At 45.3% G+C, this 21,542-nt stretch overlaps 1 protein-coding gene across 1 annotated transcript in view; it reads left to right on the top strand.

Annotated features, from left to right (window-relative positions):
- LOC149334005 (cytochrome P450 2J1-like) overlaps window positions 1-21,542 on the top strand; it is a 42,229-nt gene that overhangs the window by 12,485 nt on the left and 8,202 nt on the right. Inside the window, exons 2-6 of the mRNA XM_089557837.1 lie at window positions 8,013-8,275; window positions 9,442-9,566; window positions 10,922-11,028; window positions 14,321-14,625; window positions 18,375-18,487. Coding sequence (XP_089413963.1) covers window positions 8,013-8,275; window positions 9,442-9,566; window positions 10,922-11,028; window positions 14,321-14,625; window positions 18,375-18,487 — 913 coding nt within the window. The remainder of the gene's footprint in view (window positions 1-8,012; window positions 8,276-9,441; window positions 9,567-10,921; window positions 11,029-14,320; window positions 14,626-18,374; window positions 18,488-21,542) is intronic.

Raw genomic sequence — 21,542 nt, forward strand, 5'->3', positions numbered from 1 at the left:
CTTTTGTGATGAAAGAATAAATACAGTTTTGCGATTTCTCGTCCTGCTTGGAGCAGTTCCAGTTCAATCTGCTTCCGCATGTGAGAAACCGACGACGTAGGCCTGTAATATAATAAAATAAACTAGGCTGGATCACTCCACCCTAACATCTTTCTCATAGCAGGGGTCTGCGCACCAGAGGACCGGCCAAGACGAGGTGCGATAAGCCTCGAGCTCAAGGTTGGAGGGAGTAACTTTCAGTTCTCTGCGCAGAGAACATTTGTTTTAAGCCTTCCTGCATTCGTTTCAAGTATGTAAATCCAAATTATTAATGTAACAACGTTAGAGCGGACGTTCACAAGAAAAGTCGAGCACGTTGTGACACTCATTGTGGATTCTTTTAGAGAGTTGTGACGCCACTCGCTCAGCTGTGGAATTAAAATGATGAAAACTCAGGTTAAATTGTGGTTATCAGGTCGTAGCATGTCTGAAATGTCACTATGGCATATAAGCATGTAAACTAAATTAAATTGAGAAAGCTGAATATATAATTGTGGTAATTAGTAGGGAATCTAACCTATCGCTCTTGGATTTCGAGTCGAAATGCTACCCCTAAACTATTAAGTCATGGTCGTTAGACGTAGTTAATTGGAGATCTTGTGTGTCTAGCGTATTGCGTGGTCTAGAATGAGCGTACGCAATTCGAAACTGTGACAACATAAGAAAGAGAGTAGCAAATATCCGTTGACCCTATCACGTCGTACCCTCAAAGCAAAGCTTAAGCGTCCCCCTAATCTTCTTTTACTTGCAGTCGTCAAGCCAGACATTTAACTCAAATGGTTGTGTTAATGACGTGATATTTTATAATAAGTAAAATTAAGGGGATACATTTTTGTTATCATGGTCACGTGGATAATTTTACTAAGGTAATTTGCATCTCTTTACGCTCACGCTGGTCTCCAAAATACAAAGGCTTCCACTGATGAATATTAAGCAACACACATAGCTATTAACCGATTAAATATCAGTTATCAAGCAATTTCACATAAATGTAATCATCCACGCTTTTTGCAATATCATTTACATAAATCAGGAACAGTAGTAGGAACAGCACAAAACTCTGAAGCACCTCAGACAAGACCTGTAATTTGATTTCATTCTTCAATTTCTACAAAATACGGGCGGTTATGCAGATATATGGTTGCTCATTTAACGAGCGCTTCAGGGAGTTCTATATATTTGATTCTTTCCGTAAATAAGCCGAAAGTCCCCTACCTGATTCCACGGACAGAGAAAGTTTATTTTTGAATCATTTTGTTCGTTCCAGCATACTCTGTCAATAAACTGCGCGGAGCGCAGCCAAATTGCTTTGGAAAATCTAAAACAAGTAACATCAATTTGAAACTGTTTATCGATCAGGGAAGCAAAGTCGTGAACCACAGAAACAATTTGAATTATTGTAGAGATATGTTTATGAAAGTCATACCGGTACTCAGCAAGAAAGTTTTTCGTTTCGAGCTTATTATCTGCGTGGCTGGCGATTATATATGTTCGAGAACTTTGCAACCCCTGCTGAGTAAAGATGTCTGTATCTTATTGCGAGCTTCAAATTTGTTCCTCGATTCGTACACTGGCACTACTCTAGCAAATAATCAGTCAGTCAGGCTGTTGCTCCTGATGATGACCACAAAATCTAGGTGTGCTTTCTCTGGACAGCATTGGAACGCTACGAGCAGTATACATGCGTTTATGTAGATAAAAGCTGCTGAACATGCTTGAAAACATCGCTGATGAGTGCGTTTTCTCTTATTTAGAACTTGAATTGTGTCGCATCAAGTATTTATTCAGACAGCACAGATATCATCTTTGCTTTTACAGCTTACATTTTTTATTATCTTACCCGCATAGTCAACTCGCCACCCATAATATTTACAACATTTTCGAGGAGGAAAAGTGCGCTCATTATTCGAATAAATACGGTATTCAAGCTATCAGGACGCCGTAGTGGAAGGCTCCGGGTCAACTTCAAGAGTCTAGGCTTTTCTGTCACGCACCGGAATTCAGTACTCGACAGTTTTTACTAAAACTATTCAAACAATTGCCGTCTAATAGCCTCTGCGGTAGAAACAAAAACTGCGACATCGTAATAAGATTATGAACATCTGAGTTACTCAGCCCTCGAAGCATGTGTGACTAGTGAAAAAATTATTTCTGCAAAAAACCTACTTCGCCTACATTGAAATGAAAAGAGACCTCCATGTAAACTGTTTCGAGTGCACCCGGCATAACTGCAGGTGAACAATGTGCTGTCGTGACTGGCTAACCTGCATTGCACCCACCTTTAGAAGTCAGGAACACAGTGTAGTTCATATTTGTCGCATGCGTCATGCATAACAGTTAGTAGTCAGATCATCATTTATCAGTGTTCAACGTGCTCACCTTTATTTCTCTTCGAGGCTTTCCTGTCAACTGTGATCCGGTTCCCAAGAACGAAGACACACCTCGCAGTGGGAAAACTCTAGTTAAGCTCTGCAGCTGTTTATGGGACGGTAATTAGCTTTTCGAGACAGTGTAGCAGGCTGAGGTGATCTGTGGCATGCCGTCTACTCTCGATAAATATCCTGCAAACGGTTTATGGTTTGTGGGGGTTTAACGTCCCAAAGTGACTGAGGCTATGAGGGACGCCGTAGTGGAGGGCTCCGGAAATTTCGACCACCTGCGGTTCTTTAACGTGCACTGCAAGTGTTACACTACATCATAAAAACTTTGTTTCTGAAGCTCTCTCAGTTTCGCCGGCACCGTACAACTGTCACCACAAAATCCAGTTGGAACCAGCCGCGGTGGCTCAGTGGTTACGGCGCTCGGCTGCTGACCTGAAAGACGCGGGTTTGATCCCGGCCATGGAGGCCGAATTTCGATGAAGGCGAAATTCTAGTGGCCCGTGTGCAGTGCGATGTCAGTGCACGTTAAAAAACCCCAGGTGGTTGAAATTTCCGGAGCCCTTCACTACGGCGTTCCTCATAGCCTGAGTTGCTTCGGGACGTTAAACCCCCAATAAACCAAATCAAACCAAAATCTAGTTGGGGTTCTTTAACGTGCACTGACATACACGGGCCTCTAGAATTACGCCTCCATCGAAATTCCGCCGCCGCGGCCGGGATCGAGCCCGCGTCTTTCGGGCCAGCAGCCGAGTGCCGTAACCACTGAGCCGCCGCGGCGGGGTACAAAATCTAGTCTCCGACTCGTTAACGCACAGACTACTGTGAAACAGCGCGTCTAAAGTGTACCTTACGGCTACGTCCCGACAACAGCCGCTTAATGTGCCGGTAAGCCATTTACGCAACAAAGCAAACGACACGGTGACGCGCGCCGATTTACACGGTCTATACAGTTTTGGGCGCTGAGACAGCGTCGCGTCGATTTCGTGAAAATCGGCAACGCTGCAATCCAGCCCTTTTTATCAACTGGGGCCGCTCATCGATTAATACGTATTGCAGCAACACAGCGAAGTTTGAAGCAACATACTGGTAAAAGATAGTGAAAAAAGGCCAGACGCAAGAACTTTGGGGCAAGACAGAGACAGCGCTCGTCAGTCTCTTCTTTGTATTGCCCTCGTTTTATACACTGTTACCATTTGATAATAGAAAACGTTGTGCAACGCATCCCCTCAACGCCGAATCTGCAGTTTGCAGCTGCACTGAAGTGTACAACATGCTCACTTTCCGGCGAGTGCCCTCTTGTTTCCGCCAAAAAATTCAGTTCGAGTCAGCACGTGTGTCATATTTTTTCATCCCCAATTGTACAGGGTGTTATTTGCGCTTTTTCCAATTGGACAATGTCAGGGCTATAGGCGCATGCCAGAGGAATCAGCTGGGGAATTGGTCGGAGGCATCACGTGCACATCCGCCGCAGCACTACATGGGTTGCCACACGAAGCCCTCACATTACTGCTGTCGTTGAACTTCCCGTTCCATCACCGCCTGGTAGATGCCGGCATTGGCCGCCAGTTACCCACGACAAAAACGTCATGGTACTACGTCTGTACGAGATTAATATCATCGCACAGCTGCAGGTGATCAATCGACAGCGCTTTCAATTAATCTACTAAAGCTGAAGACCACAGGCCTCTATTAAGGCTCTCAAGTGCAAGTTCAGGTCAGTCATTTTTTTTCTCAGGTCACGCCGCTAGAAGCTGCTACTGAATTAGCGAAAAATGTGCTAAATCGAGCAGAAGAAAAGCCACGGACGGGACGGGCGCCATCGTGTGTTTTTCGTTTTGTTCCAGCGGTAAGCCTCGTTAACTAGCCCCTAATTACGGCTTTTAAACCTCCAGTATTTAAAACTGGTTTTACCCCTCCGCTACACAACGCGATAAACAAGGGTGTCAGCTGATATTGTTTCAGTGATGCAGGTGCCAATCCTTCTACCACAAAAGGTAGAGGCTTTGAATAAAAACAAGTCTGGCTTTTAAGTAAGCTATTGACGTAGCCACCGAAAAATGTTCAAAGAAGTTCCAAACTTGCATCTCTGCAACACCAACTAAAATGCATCACCTGACGAGTCACTTCAGCAGGACGCAGATGAATTTGTTGAGCGGATTTTCTGTTTTGAAATATGTGTTCAGCACCTAGGATTCACCCCACAAAGATGACATAGAACAACTTATTCATTGCGTGGTGACTAATTTCGTGTATTGATGCGTTTCCGTGAATTTATGCTCGGAATCTGTGGCTGACAATCGAATGTTGCGTAATAATGGCAGAATCATTGCAATCCGAAATACAGCTCGTCAGCTTCAAGTACGGTATTTACTAAATGAGCGGAGTCAGTGCTCGCGAAAAGCATTGCGGCCGTCAATTGCTCTATAAAATTGATGTCGCTGTGACGGCAGTGTGATGCGAAAAACGCAGCGGTTAGAGCCCGTCAGCGGTGTCAGGCTTTTGTCCTCCGCTCGCTAAAGTTCAGGCCATAGAAAAACGCAGCGGTTAGAGCCCGTCAGCGGTGTCAGGCTTTTGTCCTCCGCTCGCTAAAGTTCAGGCCATAGAAAGACGCAGCGGTTAGAGCCCGTCAGCGGTGTCAGGCTTTTGTCCTCCGCTCGCTAAAGTTCAGGCCATAGAAAAACGCAGCGGTTAGAGCCCGTCAGCGGTGTCAGGCTTTTGTCCTCCGCTCGCTAAAGTTCAGGCCATAGAAAGACGCAGCGGTTAGAGCCCGTCAGCGGTGTCAGGCTTTTGTCCTCCGCTCGCTAAAGTTCAGGCCATAGAAAAACGCAGCAGTTAGAGCCCGTCAGCGGTGTCAGGCTTTTGTCCTCCGCTCGCTAAAGTTCAGGCCATAGTGTTTTATTCACACAGCAATGGTTGGCTAGGGCACAAACAAAAAGGTAACAACAGCCTTACTCATCATCGCCTCCGCCCCTTCCCCCTCTCCACATACATCACTCAACAGCAGTGCAATGCAATGCTGCAGGTCACATCTCTTATCGTTCAGTTTTCAACAGTCACTATAGTCATAAAAATAACGCATGAACATAATATGATGGACTGTACAAGTCGCAACAAATACGCAGCTATGAAAAATGGCGCTGATGCAGAGAAATCTAGGAAAAAAAGGCACTAACAACAAAAAGTCATGATTTATTCATACAACATATGTCTTATGCTTGGTGCCTCCTTAGCACCCTAAAAGAAAGTAATGAAACTTTTGTGCAATGAAAGGTATCAGTTCCTTTGTTTTTTATTGCATGCGCTAAAACACTTTCTGTAACAATGCTCATAGCGGCATCACTTCAGGAATGTGACATCAAATATTTGTGTTTCGTAGTTTTGTACACCTTTTTTCTTTGTTATAAGTTGTATGCCGGAGGTTGTACAGGTGTTCTTTAGGGAAATGTTTCTCTGAGATCATTGATGCATTCTGTTTTATGCGGGTGCATATAGCTTTTGCTAATTTTGTGCACACGATATTAGTGATAATCAGGAATCAGTGATTGTGAAATAATGCTAACCGCTGTATGCGAGGCGCGGGACGTTTTCTATTTGGCGAAAACTCTTATTTTCTGCTAAGGGTACGTGCTGTAAATTTGCTTTCAAGTCGTAAGCCCTACAACACGACAGCTGTGCCGAAGTGAGTGTGCTAAAGTGTAATTTAATTGTTTTTTTTCTCTAAAACGTAAAGCGATTCTTTAGTTCTTAAGTGAATCCAATGGTCCTTGAGGTATTCGTTGGTAACTTTTCAACATCTGTAGACCACTTTAAGTGTTCCATAGCATTTGAGAGGAGAAAGAATTATGACGACTGTTTATTCTGGTGTAATGTCAAGTCATTCGCACCGCATGACGTGCTCACCGACCAATCCCCACTTACCAACAACGACCACTACTCACTGTCCTGATAATATTTCGCTACTCTCTCCACATGCCGTGCTTCTGGCAAAACGGTCTCCGCTCCTTGCTTGCACGTGCCGCTCCCCACTCTCCACACACCGCGCTTGATCAACACTGCCCGGAAGACGAAGACCCGAGAACGGCGTCCACTCCAAGGCGCTTACGTAACTGCTGTCACATCGTAGTGATGGTAACGTCGAATAGGAAGGTTCCAGAAGGCACAAGTCTCCACGTGCCTCGCCGCAAAAGGCGAACGTACACGCGCGGGATATCTCAGGTGCATCACCTCTCACAGCTGCGTGACGAGGACACCGCCGCGACCGCCATCTCGCACTTTGAGCCATTTGCAGCTGTCGCTATAATGCAACGCCCATTGCAGTGGGCCACCAGGCTTACAGTTATATTTTCCGGCAAACGTCGACAAAACTGGGTTTGCGCGGAACACGGAGGGCACTGGCATCTCCCAATCGGCACCTTACGCATACGGGACAGGCGCAAAAAAAAAGCAGGCGTGTCTTTCTTTGCGCTATATTTCCAAAAACTATTACCAACTAGCCGAAACCAAGCTACTGTTGCCATTTAAATAAATAATCGAAAAGAAAAAACGTCCTTTTGCCTCGTTACCTATTCTTTCACACGGATGCGGTTGATTTATGGTTTTCCTCCGCCAATACAAGTCAATAATATTGTCATACCACAAACACGTTGTACTATTTTTCTAGGCGTGATTGTTGACTCAAATTTAAAATTGTAACATCATGTTGCCTGTGTTGTTGATAAAATTGGTTTTGGAATAAAGGCTCTTATCAGAACATGATCATTTTTCAGTTTAGATACATTGTTCTCTTTCTACTACGCATTTATACACTCCCTTATTACTTACTGTATTACTTCACTGGGTAGCACATACAGAAACCATCTATCTACACTTATTTCTATGCATAAACAAACGTTCAGAATAATCACCTTCTCTTCTTTTACTCAACCCTCGGTACCCTTGTTCAAGTCACTGCATATCCTGCTGCTTCATCAACTACACAAATTTCACGTCCTAGTTTTTCTCTTTAATGTCATCGATAAATATACTTGTGTCAATTTTTTCCCTCAAACTATATTTACTAATAATATTATGACACCTTTTTCTTTGTCGAATGGTTTCTTATTATCAAAAACATGGACTAATTAGTGCACGCAAACTTGTTTCTTTGCCATCTCTACCGGGAACAACTTACACCCTGCACTGAAATCGGCAATGTCATCGTATAAGTTAAAAAAATGTTAAAACACGACATGTTTGAATCCTTAGATAGTCAATCGTTTTTGGCTTTAGAAATGCTGTATCACAATCATCTTTTGTACATTTTTTTGTATTTTGTTGTTTGTTTCTTTTTGTTTACTCCTCGCATTGCTGTACATGCGCTGGTATATTATACTCGCCTCAAAATTTATTTGGAGATCAGTATAAATAAACACTGCGCGTCTGGCAAATCCGTTGAAACGAAAAATTCGAAAGCACGTACGATGCCCGAGGCCTTGAACAAAATCACTACGTAGCGGCAGGCATCTTGTACTTTGGGTTCAATCGTCTAGGGCGACCATTTTGAAGGCAAACGGACTGTATTCTTAATATGCCCATATCTTTTGTGTTTTGCAGCCCAGCCTGAAGCGCGGTACGGCAAGAATGCTATGGGTGTTCGACGCTACGGTTGGTTCCTGTGCAGGGGTACTGCTTTCATGCCTGTTGCTTCGATGGCTTGGTGGCATTTGGAGTCGCAAGCGGAAACATGCACAGGATGCGCCGCAACTTCCTCCAGGGCCAGCAGGTCTACCCTTCTTAGGATGCTTGGAGACCCTTGTCAAAGGCCTTGACGCCCGGAAGGCATTCGCTTGGTCCTGCTCTTATGGCCCTGTGGTCAGGTACTCACGGCATAAAGTTATAAGGACGGTCTGCTCATGAAGCGTTTTAGCCTTCAGCGTGTTCTTCCTTACCTCGTACATCAAAGTTGAGCGACAGCAAATTCCCTCATAAGTGTTTTTTCGAAGACTGTACCTGCCAGGATCTAGACGCCGCCAGCACCGTTCATTGCCTTATGTTTCTTCTTTTCCTCGATACATGGGATGAGTATGAAAAGCATTACTTCAGGTAGAGTGGAGACTGTAGGTCGAGTTAAGCTGAAGCATCTAGAAAGGCTGAACAACATTTTAGGGAGATTTTGATGCCAAAGGCAGTTCTTTATCAGAAACAGGTGATTCGACATTTGTCAAAATGAACAGATGACATCTTTACTGGATGCATCTCAAGCATGTCTCCAGTCCAGTCGAGCGCCGAGCACCGACATAAATTACACTGTTTACCTCAGTGGGAGGTTCACAGCTGAAATAGAGAGCTACGTTTATCTCCCTCTAACATGCCCCTCCTTCACACAGTATGACTGCACTACTGGCCACGCCTCTCTTTTCAGTAATGAACTTAAATGTGAGATGGCCCGAGATCTTGCACGCCTAGTTGTCGCAGAAGGGGCATCCAAACCAGAGGACGAGGAAGGGCACCATGCCTTTCACTCTCCCCTTTCTTTCGCTGATTTTCTTAGCACAAAACGTGAACATTGCACCACACTTACTCCTCTCCATAAGAGCCCGCATGGCCAGGAAGCAACGGCGTGGCACATGATGCATAGAGGCTCAGCCTTCTCACCTCTTCTCAGGCTTCTGTCCATCGTCCTTTATGCCCCACCCCCCGTCCGGCACAGGAGCCCTACTTCAGTGCTCTGCCCATGCTTTAGCTCGTGTGAGCTTCCCCGATCCTATAACAGAATCCTCAGAGATAAGGTTCATCATCACGACCATTGACAGGCAGCGATGGCTACTGAAGAGAGCCTACGCAGTGGCTGTCCCGAAAGAGGTTCGGACTAAGTACTCCACCCGGACAGTTGGCACTTTCGCTGAATAAATTTAGTTCTCTCCCTCTCTCGTCTGTACAGAAAGAGGTTTACTTGTGCTTGAACTCGCTTAGTATCGCCTCGGAAGTGTTTAGTGTAAAATAACGATTGCCATTCACATTTATCTTCGCTTCTTTCGTGCAGGGTCAAAAGTGGTCTATCCGAAACAGTCATCTTGAACGATTTGGATTCTATAAGGATGTTCCTGAGTCACAAGAGTATGCTTTACCGTTCGCCGAGCTGGGTGCAGGGTGCCAGCGTAGACGTTGGTAAGCTAAAACTTTCTGTTGGCTATGAGCATATATCTTAAAGCAATATACATCTTAACGCATATCAGGAACATACACATGTTAGAAAGGTAGTTAAACAAATATGAGCTACAAGCGCACAAATTACAGAGCAAAAACAAAATGAGCGAGATCATTGCATTTCAGGGAAATGTGAACACAAGAATCATCAATGGGCATCAAAGTAATAACTTGCCGAAATACACGATTTACGTCGAGCCTCAAGTACAAGGAAAATCAACCAACGCGTTAAACGTGTTTTTAAACATGTAAGTAAAAAACTGTGAAGGGAATAAGTATCCTGCTGCAAGAACTCCATCATTGTACACAATTTCTATGTTTATTGTATCGTTTCTGTAGTGTCTTTGAGATGTAGAAGAAAGAACTTAGTCACAACCTATTAAGAACCTGTTGGTAAACTATTGTTTGCTTGTCTGAAATCCTGAGGTAGGCATTACATGCTTACCAAGCTCCTATCTTGCAGAGTTACTTGTCAGGCATTGAAACACGTGTAATTTCTACTGAAGGGTATACTGAAAGATATAGAAGTAATAAATCAGAAAGGCTTTCAAGATGCTGCGTTTAGGGAATAGTAATGCTGTATGAAAAGGTAGCGGTCTTCCGCAGTAATCCTGTCATTGCTCTTAGTACTTTTTTCGTACCATTGTGAAAGTCTGAACATAACCTATGGTTTGTGTATCCCAGAGAAGGAGGCAATATGCGAGTGGGGATTAAACAGCTCCTAGCCTCCTACGCTCATGAAAGAGGCCATTAGTAAGCTAGCAATCGTCTACAATCGGCTACTTTATTAAGATCATTAAGTCAGCTGGCAACACGAGAGATCGACTAAACGAATTTAATTAAACCAAACCCTATGAAATCTGTGACAAATAGCTTGCTTTAGTTGCGGCTTTTCCACATTGGATATTAAAAACATAGCGTTTCATGGTAATAATGGGTCCGGATTTAGTTCCTCTTCGAATGACCTCAGTTAGTTTCTGAATACGAGGCTTCAAAAATATTTTTCCTTTGTACACTTTTTAGGAGACCAGGGCCGAAATTGCTATTGCCTATCCCCTAATAACATCTCCTAGTAGCGTAATTATTCCGGAGCGTCCAAAGTGCTTGCACTCGACATCAGATACAGCGAGAGCCTTGCTTTCACGTTGGGTTACGTAAAAAGAGTGAAAATGAAATAGGCTGCAAGAATCCAGCGCGCTCAAATCTTTCCACGTACTGTGGTCACGTGTTAATCCTCAGATCGCTATGACTGTTAGGAGTCAGAGCGTATAAAAACATAACATGCCGGTCTGACTGCTGCCCTGGTATGCCTGCAGGATTCTCCGCTTACGGAGGCGAGAGATGGGAGCAGAACAGACGCTTCTCACTCAAGCTTCTTCGCGAACTGGGATACGGCAAGCCAGACATGCAAGCGATAATTTCTGTGAGTACCACCTGGTTGCTTTTTCCAACATTCCATTAAACAGTGTTTCTTCCACCATCACCTGCCCTTACTCGTATATTATTGAACGCGAAAAGTAACTCGGGACCGAGGCTCTTTTACGTTAAAATTCATTTTTCTTCCAGAAAGGTTCACGGTTTTGATATACCAAGAAAGTTGTCTAGGGGTTCTAAACTCCTGAGCGTGAAGTAGTTGCAATATTTTGCGCTGAATTCATTTCCAAACTTCGGCAAAAACCTTTTTGAGAGCTTTGGAACGTTTCAGCCCAGCCGACGACATGCAGCTCTGAGCTTATACCTCCAAGCGTGTTTTAAGCGCCACAAAAATTAATTCTTAGAAACTTTATTATCAGAAACTTTAGTTTCGGGCCACGATCTCTACCGTTCACGGGAGCAGAACGAAGGTAAGCTTTGGTACTAATCAAAAATGCGCTATTTTAAGAAGAATAAAAGCTCACAGGAAGAACACCACCTGTAAAGCACATTTCGCCAACACTCTCGGCGACACGCAGTGCTGAAACATCGCTCCCACCTCGTTGCTCCTCGATATCGGCGGCACGTACACTCGTTGCCAAAATTAAGTATCAGGCTGGATGATTTTACGAATTGGAAAAACAGCGCAATCAAAGACGAGACACAAGAGAACGACAAAACACCAGCGCTGTGTTTTGTCTTTCTCTTGTGTCTCGTCTTTGATTGCGCTGTTTTTCCAATTCGTAAAACATTTACCAACCAGCCCGTATTTGCCCTCTTCTGGATGATTTCCTTCTCCGATCACCCGAAATTTGACCTTGAAATGACCTTGGCCGAAATCGACGAAAATAGAATGTTGGGCTCTTGAGAGGTATAGTATCACAAGTCCCCAACATGGTCCATATGCAGATATGGCACGAACCACCCGAAATGTGACCTTTAGGCGACCTTGCCCAAAATAGGCAAAAATTGAATGGTAGGCTCCGCAGAGGTAGTACGGCACGTCTAAAACGCAGCCCATACGCAGATATGGCATGAAAAAACCGAAATTTGACATTGAAGTGACCTTGGCCAAAAGCCGAAAACTGAATGGTGAATTCTGAGATGATAAGACACGTCCCAAACCTGGCCCAAATATGGCATTGACCGCTCGAAATTTGTCCTCGGAATGACCTTGGCTTAGTGGGACTACCGGTGAATATGTGTGGCCTCGGGTGGATGACAGGAGGAAAACAAATGAAACTGGCCTACCTCCAAAAATGGGCTTGGCCGACCCTCGAAATATGGGCAGTCCAACCTCGAATATTTAAAGATTCAGTTCACCCACGTTTGGAACCAACTTGGGACACCTCCAAAATGGGGTTGACCCACCTCAGAAACTTCGGTGGCCAACGACTGGGAATTTGAAATATTAATTTCGGAACCAACCTGGGACGCCCCCAAAATGGACTTATCCCACCCCCGAAAGCTTCATAATCAAGCTGATGCACGTTCGGAACAGACCTGAGACACCCCCAAAATGGGCTTGGCCCACTCCCAAAATTTGGGTGGCCAAACCCCGAAAATTGAGTTGACCCACATTTGAAACCGACATGGACACCCCCCGAAGAGGTTTGGCCCACCCCCAAGATTTGGCCGGCCCACCGGGCTTTTGTACAATATTTCGTGTTTAGCAATGCTCAACTTCTAGCCATTTTTTTGGAGCTATCTACATGTCAACATATTTTTCTGCTGTTTTCTCATGACCTATAATGCTTCCATCTCCTGTACGGAAGTATCCATTTACCGATGCAGTATCCTAAACTTTTCTCTCCAGGAAGCTGGGATTTAAAGCCTAAGCAGAACAGCTTTAGTTGCCAATGCTCTTATCATTTATCTAACGAAGATTGTGAATGATGAACGTAGAAAACGATACTCATTTTTGCGTACATATACGAGGGGCAGCAAAAAAACAGCTTGATTTCGGGGCGCCCTTCATAATTGCAGGTGAGTGTTCCCTCTCCAGCGGCATCAGTTGTCTGTCGCGAATCAGTGGCCAGGCGTACATTGTCGTTAAGTGTGCGGGCTTGTGTTTTCGAGTGCCGCGAACGCTAAGTGCCTTTTGCGTAACCACGCCGTTAGACTTTAGCGACGAGCAAATATATTTGAAATTTTGGTTTCCGTAAATAAAAAGTGCCACAGAACCACATGAAATAATTCAAACGGGCTTTAAGGGAGCAGCAGGAGCCGCATCCAAGATTTTGAATACTTTTTCAGGATTCAAAAGGGATAAATGAGCGGTAAAGGTAATCCTCGCGCCCTTTAACATGTCGCACCAGAAGATGTCGAAAAAGGTCGAGAAAAATCTACAAGGATGGCCGGTACACAACTCACGAGATTTCAAAAAAGAACAGGGGTCAGTTGGAGACCATGTCAGAGGATTCTGACCGTTGATCTGAACATCATACTCGTAGCTGCGAAGTTCTCCGAGTGCTTGACGCTTTACTTTGTGCCAGGACTGGAAAACTGAAAACGCGAATGACAAAAACGGTCTTTCTAACGCTATCACGGGCGATGGATGTTCGGTTATACGCCTACGACCCTCAGAGCAAAGAAGGCGGCCAATTGAAAAATATCAAAAATGCAAGACAAATGAAGTGAGATGTGACAAAAATATGAATTGCTTTTTTCTTATTGTGAGACGAATCGTGCGCAGAGAAACCACTCTTCCGGTTAAGACGAGAATAAGAATTTGAACTTTAGAAATTTCGAGGCACCTTAGAGAGTACGCGCGAAAAAAATTCTTGCACTTGTGAAGATCGCGTGATTGGCTTCTGCATTGCAACAATGACTGGCTTAGGTAGCTTTGTGATCCTGCATTTTGCTTCCTTGAGATGAACTGCTGCCCCGCCCCCCGCCCACATTGTTCGCCGGACCTCGCCCCTGTAATTTCTTAAAATCCTGACAATGAAAAAAAAAACATACAAATGAAAGAGATTTGCCACGGTCGAGGAGGTGAAAATAGCTTCTCAGGAGGCACTTAACATAAAGAAGTTTAAGTTGTACCTGAGGTGCTTCAAACAGCTGGAAGAGAGGTTTTATAAGTGCATTGTTTCACGTGAGAGTACTTCGAAAAGGATTGAATGCTTCTTGTACAACATCTAATTATATCGTCATTTTGAAAACAGTCCGGCTTTTTGTGTCCTCCTTGGTGCATCGCTAAAACCAAGAGCTACACAAAACGCCGACATTTTTCAGACAAACAAAACACGTTCTTCCACTGCCTCAATTTAATCAGCGCATAACCAACCGCTCATACCCAGGACGGATGCGAACAGCTCGTGACCCGCATAGCCGAGGCTGGGGGCCAGCCACTGGATCTTTTTCAACTAGTGCTCGCCAGCGTATGCAACAACATAGGCGTGCTCCTTTTCGGCTACCGCTATCCTTTCGGGCACCCCAGGCACCAGGAACTGGTTAAGTCCATCCGAGACGAATTCGTGGAGAGCAGGAGGAAGAGCATGGTATGGCTCCTACCGTCGGCCTTCATTGCTCTAGCAAGACGCCTGCCGTTCACGACTGCGTCAGCGGTGCACAAGACGATGAAGTCCATCGAGGCATTCGTGAGGTGAGATGTGTTCAAGCCACTGGCATGCATGAATATACGCAAGAGCATGAGCCTGTAACTAGCAGGAAATATTAGCTCTTTCAATTTTCAACGCGCGCGAGCAGCGCGTCGGATTTACATTGTGACGTAATCAATGCGTGTGAACCAGGGAATCAAGACGGATTTTAAAAACGTGTTTTCCCCTGGCATGATATTTGTCCCCGCCGGCGCTGTGGTAAACGCAATGGCTGCAGAAATGGTTTGCGTCCCGTTCCCCAATTGACCAATGTCATAAGCTGCCCGACAGATACTAGGCTGCTTTGGCACATGACCTTTTTGCGGCACCTACGGGCGGGTAAAGAGCTAAAACCTAATAATTTTCCGAAGAACGCCTCCCACTTACCCCTTTGAAATGTGAAGCGTCCAAGTGGCCACCCTTGACGGAGGACACGGGACCAACAATTTTGCAACATGTACGCTTGAACGATTCCAACCATCGGCACGGAAGTCAAGTCACCACACTGAGAGAACAGATTCCGGGCGTTCATCCCTCAACTGGTGCTGTGACAAACGGAGCGGTTGTCATCAGGTACCCTGAGGGCTCCCGAACTAAGCGGCGACCAGTGTCACAATCATTCTTGAAGTTTTCGAGGGCCCTGGCCTTATGGAAGAGTGGTACAGCCACAATCATTTAACTTAGTGATTGAGGAGGAGCAATTGCCGACAGCCCACTTTATCTAATCCCGCCTGCACATTTAAACCACCACCACCACCCACCCACCCAGCGTAGGGCGTCCTTAAAAAAGTAATGGAGGTGAAAAGGGAGTGTCCGAGGGCAAGTTCGTCTCTAGATCGTTGGGCGCTTCAGCGAAGTCACCGGCGGAAGTGCTTTGTGATGTGGCTGTTCTTGGTATGACGTCCACAAATGACCATAGTGTGATCTGGGACTGCGAAATACTTCATGCTTGCATCTATTCATAAAGCCACGGAAAGACCTATAAGGAGGGCAACTTTTGGTTTAGTACGTTCCCAAAGAATTCATTATTTGGGTAATTTTTCACTTAGGGACTTTTTTTCCTATTGGGCGCTTCCTCGGCGGAATTTTTTTTCTTGTAACATCTCTTCCGGAGACATTTTTTCTTACATCCTTCTAACCACATTCTTAAGGAATAAAATGCGAGATGTTATAAGGTCCTCGCTATAGTGTCAGCATGGGATGTTTAATGTTCCAGTTTTGATTTTCCCGTCAAAAGTCCAGATGGAGCCTGTTCCGTTGCCCTTATCTTGTATGAATGAGTAGTCGCCTAGAATGTTCTAGTACCTTCCATTTGGTTATCATGTGGGATTATATTAATCTGTGCAACTAGCCCACCTTAATGCACTGTAAAGCCCTACTAGCAGTATTTTAACGCGCGAGCGTTAAAGGCCGCGTTGCCCAGAAAACACGGCGTCGGCGCTGTGAGCAAAAAATCTCGAGCATAACTGTGGCAGGTGGTCCACAGAGCACAAATTAAGGGACAGGTGGGCCACTTTGGTCACTTGACCTTGCGACGGTATTACAACTTCCCTACCGGATTGTGAACAAACTACCTACCGTGGCAGGTTGATGTTAAATTAATGATTAGACGATCTCGGAGAACAACCTGGGCCACACTCTCACTCTCCACCGCTGGGAGCAACTGCCATCGCAGGGCAGTGGCGCATCGCTTAACCACTGCACCACTGCGCCAGGAGGGGTATGAGGACTCCCAGGGATCTATGAATGCAGTTTAGAGAATGAACTTCTGCATACATGGCAATCAACCCATTAAGCTTTCGCGGAGCTTAATGTCTTCTACAATTTTGGGGGTCGTTTCGAATTTTGAGGCGTAGGCCAACTTGCAAATTTTGGGGATCCTGAGATTTTCAAATTTTGCGCTGCCCCATGATTGATCCACTGGTCGTCCCTTGATGCTGATGACGTCACGACTCCCTAAATGGCATTTATAGATCGCAGGGAGTCCTCGTACCACTACTAGTGCAGTGTTCAAGCGGTTGAGCGATACGCCACTGCCACGGAAAGAGGCGGTTTCAAAAACAAGCGCCCATGGGGCAAGTGGCAAGTGCATTTAATTTATTTAAATTGACTTGATTGCCTCTTTCGACTGGCGGCAGGTGGCTTACAACTAGGTAAGCAGGCTGCCACGTGCCATGGTGGCCGGATTGGGATGGCACAAGGTCAGGGGACCTCTCTCGGCCAATCATTAGTTTTGCTGCTACTAGCCGTGGTGAGCAGTTTGCTCGCATTCTGTTCGGCAGGTTACCACCTGCCACGGTGGGCAGGTTGTGGTACCGTCACAAGGTTACGTGACCTCACTCAACCAAAAAGGAAATTTCATGGCACAGAAGCATCGAATTTTTTGTGCGACGACAACCTAAATTCTGTCAAATTAATATGTTTTTGTGTATTTATACGACGTTTTAACTATCCACGTGCTTCCTGGTTAAGTAAACAGTTATTCGAGCTCTGTGTGCTAATGTCGCTCTTCGCCTCCATTTTTCGGCAAGGTGTATAGCGCATTAAAGAGACATGCTAAACATCTATTCCCAGTTCTCACCGCAAGGCCACCTTTCTCGTCACTTTGTGGCCTTTGTGTGTGAACAGATAACGCTACTGTTGTTAACATCGTGGAGCAGTTTTCGCCGGCCTCAAATCATACCCTAGTATACCCTGTCTAGAAGACGCCTCCTAGTGCTCTTGTCTACGCACTTTATTGTACGGCTGCATCACTATTACCCCTCAGTGTTGGAAACACCCAATACACTTGCAAGACACGAGGCCTGACAAGAACGGAATTTACGCATGTCCTTCCCCTTTACTTCATTTCCTAGCCGAAGCCATATAGTGGACCTATCAATGCGTAATGGCATACGAATACATGCAGTTATCCAACTTTTTTGTTTTATTTTCAAACAGACATTACAGAAGCGCGATTGCACCAGCATCAGGATCCCTAGCTAAAAAATATTTAGTATTCATGCAAATAAGTTTATTTTGTAGTATATCTCAGGAATAACGAAATTATTTCGGTAGATATCGATGCGTAAGGCTTATGAAATGCAATGGAAAAATCCAAATATCTCTTTCAATGACACGCCTGTGTAGATAGTAAAAACATGCACTTAGAAACAACAAAAACAACAACTTAGTTACTAGCAATTTGATGTCAAGAAAGTAACGGTCTGTTTACTTGGGTTCAAGATTTAGGCGCACTGAAGGCAGAAAATCATTTTTACAGTGTTCTCACGCAATGCTTTAAGTTGTTACTGGAATGCCCCTTGCTAAAAAAAATTACATATTACCGTCACAGATGCAACTTCAATTCGATGTGCTTTAGTTCTTCTGTGAGTAAGCAAATGCATGATGAAGGTAAAGAAGGACGTCTCGTGTGCACGTCCCGCCTCAGTTTCTCCGAAATAATAAAATGTCGTCACTAAACAAGGTGCAGTGAGGGATGTACCACTTTTGCTACTTGCGGAAGTTCGGGTACATTCACACGATACCACTTTAGGCTACCTCTTTATGTTAATAAAGTGTGTATGTTTTCGCTTTACACAATTTCCCTCCGTGCACGCGCATAAAGGAATTTTTTTTAGAGGTACTTTAGCGTGCATGAGTTATTCTATGAAACCTTGAATATCAGTGGCGATAGGAAATAACCTGGTACCTGCTTGAAAGGATATTCAGAAACCTCGTAAAGAAAAAAAATACACTGTGATCCTTTTTACAGACAGCAGATCCAGTGTCACACGGCAAATTCGAACGCTGGCAGCCGCTGCTTCATCGAAAAATACTTATCGCAGAGCAAGATAATGAGCGATCAAGACAGCTTTGCTTATAATAGTGAGTATGAAAATCATTTACAAAACTTGGAAGCGCGGAAGCAGTCTGGAAACTGTTCGTGTACTCTTCGTAATGTATTTCATGTGCGCTCACAGCATTGCTCGAATTTCTGAGGAAGGTTGCTTGCTTCCCCAGCTTACTATGCGAACAGTATTTCTTCTAAAAAAGAAAAAATACTGTTCGCATAGTAAGATGGGGAAGCAAGCAAAAAATACCGTTATGAATCAACCTTCACGGATATCAGTTTTTCCTTGGAGGTAAGCAGAAACCTTTCAAGATTAAATAATCAGTCGTTAACGTAGGACAGCGGCGCATGTCTGAGACTCAGTTTTGGCAAGAATATGCGGAGATTTCCAAAAAGATCTTGAAGAGTGCCGAGAAAGATAGTAAATGGTCTGAAAGAGATGGCTTTGCACAGGATATTTCGCGATTGTAGATCCATCAATGCAATGATAAAATAGACAAGTTCCTCAGAGAACTGATAATTTACCGACGCAGTTTCTGAAAGGACACAGGAACGAAGGTGAAGATGGGACAAACAGGCGCTGGAAGAAAGTGTCTAAAGTGCTTTGTCGTTATGACGCTAGTTTCCTCAGTGCAAGGTCGACGGCACCGAATTGCTTTTGTGGTGGCCGCATTTCGATGAAGCTGAAACGCAAAACACATACGTGCTCTACGATTTCTTCCGTCCGGTGTCTGATTCCATGCTGTTCACCCTTCTCTATGTTAGACGAACTAGGACAAACGGGGAGCATCGAGGGCACCTGGGCGCCATGATTGGGAAGACGTTTGAAAAACTCTTCCGAGGGACGACCTAGGAAGGGCAGAGCACGCGTTACCTTGAAAGGTGTCCGCAGGGGTCGCCTTTGTGAAAATGCACCTTGAAGCGCCGGGCCAAGCATACTCCGCCACGGCTTAAGACTCGCGCTTCCAACCATTCTACCCAATAAAAGAAATTGAACTTTTTTTAAAGTGCTCAAAGCCAGCGAGGACACCATGTAGCCAAGAAGCAGGCGCAATTGTCGCCTGACCAGAACCAAGGGACGTCTGAAAAAAATAGCTCAGGGTTTAACATAGCGAAGCGTAGAATACTGTGCAGTCGGAGTAGTTACGGTGGGCACTTAAGGTCCTTTTGTGCCTAAAGGCCACCTACCCAAAGGTCTTTACCCGGAAGGCATTCACCATAAACGCCTTCACCCTTAAAGGCCTCGGTGAAGGCCTGAAGGCCTTCACCGAGGCCAATGTGAAGGCCTTCCAGGAGTACATATCCGCCGCGTTGCCCACATCTCGATGGCAATATCACCTGCCTGCCACAAAGCAATCTTCAGGGACGTATGCTCGCACGTATGCTCGAAATCGAGAAACGGTCCTAGCAGTGACCCGCCGCGGTGGCTCAATGGTTAGAGCACCTGGCTACTGAACCGCCGTACCCGGGCGGCCGCGTTTCGATGGAGGCGAAACGCAAAAGGCACCCATACGCTGTGGGGTCAGCGCACGTTAAAGATCTCGAGGTGGTCGAAACTGTTCCGGAGCACTCGACTACGTCACGTCTTTCTTCTTTCACTCCCACCTTCCTCCGTTCCCCTACGGCGCGATTCGGGTGTCCACCGAGATGTGAGAGAGACACTGCGCCATTTCCTTTCCTCAAAAACCAAAAACCCATATTTAGCAGTGTAAAACAATACCCCGCAGCGCCATCTTGGTTCTTCCGCCCCCGGTATCGCTCGTACTGCGCGCGACGCGTGTAATGTGGACTCTGTGCGCTGGGGTGCCAAGCCAAAGAATGTGGCTGAACTGGAAAGAGGCACCGCATGTTTGTTTTTCTCGGATCAGAAACTTTCTGGTAAATGCAGTGTTTTGTGCGTTATGCAGAGTAACTGCCACTGCACGGCGGTCGACAGGTTACGGCAGCATGTTATGTTCCCCAGTGCATAGCCTGCGCTGAAAAAAAGACCGCGGCTATTTTTTTATTCGTAATTTAGGGTATGCGGCTCGTGAATCGCATAGGATTGTGTTTTATTCGCTGTGACAAACGTAGGGTCTGCTCACAAGGCCATAAGTTTCTCGGAGAGCCGATGCGGTGGCTTAGTGCTTATGGCGCTCGGCTGCCGACCCGAAAGACGCGGGTTCGATGCCGGCCGCGGCGGTCGAATTTCGATGGAGGCCAAATTCTAGAGGCCCGTGTACTGTGCGATGTGAGCGCAAGTTAAAGACCCCCAGGTGGTCGAAATTTCCGCACCCCTTAACCACCGCGTCCCTCATAGCCTGAGTAGCTTCGGGACGTTAAGCCGCCATAACCATAAAAGAGTTTCTCGGGTATATCAGGAGCTCGGAGTATAACGTGCGAAATAGTAAATGTATTTGTGCGCATTTGGCGTCTGCTTATTCAACACTCTCTCCGACTTGCTTGGCTTATTCCAGCACGAAACGTGCCATATATTACGCCGTAACGGCAGAACTTCTGTTTTAAACTCTCAGTAACTATACTCCTGACATAAAATCCGGCGCCAGTCGTTCTGCAGTAAAAATAGCGAATTATTCGGATGTAAAGTAAAATATATTAACTCCAGTCGCCGGAACATGCCTTCACATGACTTTATATGTGTTTGGCATGCTTTTAAGCACGCCAACAGATTTCTTGTTAGTTCGTCCCCAATGAGAGCTGTTTTACATGTAAAGCATCCAACCATCCGCACTGCATCATGTTTTTTTTTTCGTAAGCATAAATTCTGAAATGGCAGGTGCATTACTAACGCCATTTAGCACCTGAAAGAAAAAGAAAAACGTTTTTTACCGTTTCTCTGGCGAGCGCCACAAAAATGCTTGTAAAGAATTAGAAGCGTCTATTCATCAACAGGTTTACATTGGGGCAATCGCGGCCAACGGACGTCATTAGCTCGCCAACCAGCACCGTACACGTCTGACCGAGAACTCCCATATAGCGTCTACTACAGCACCTTAGCACAAATGTAAGTTCAGCAACAGCTGGAGCGAAACTGGGGCGCTTCTACATTCGCGCCTATGCATTAAAAAACAAGCTGGAGGCTTCTGCACA

Source organism: Amblyomma mixtum, chromosome 8 (assembly GCF_055824585.1).
Source record: "Amblyomma mixtum isolate Tamu chromosome 8, ASM5582458v1, whole genome shotgun sequence".
NCBI lineage: Eukaryota > Metazoa > Arthropoda > Arachnida > Ixodida > Ixodidae > Amblyomma > Amblyomma mixtum.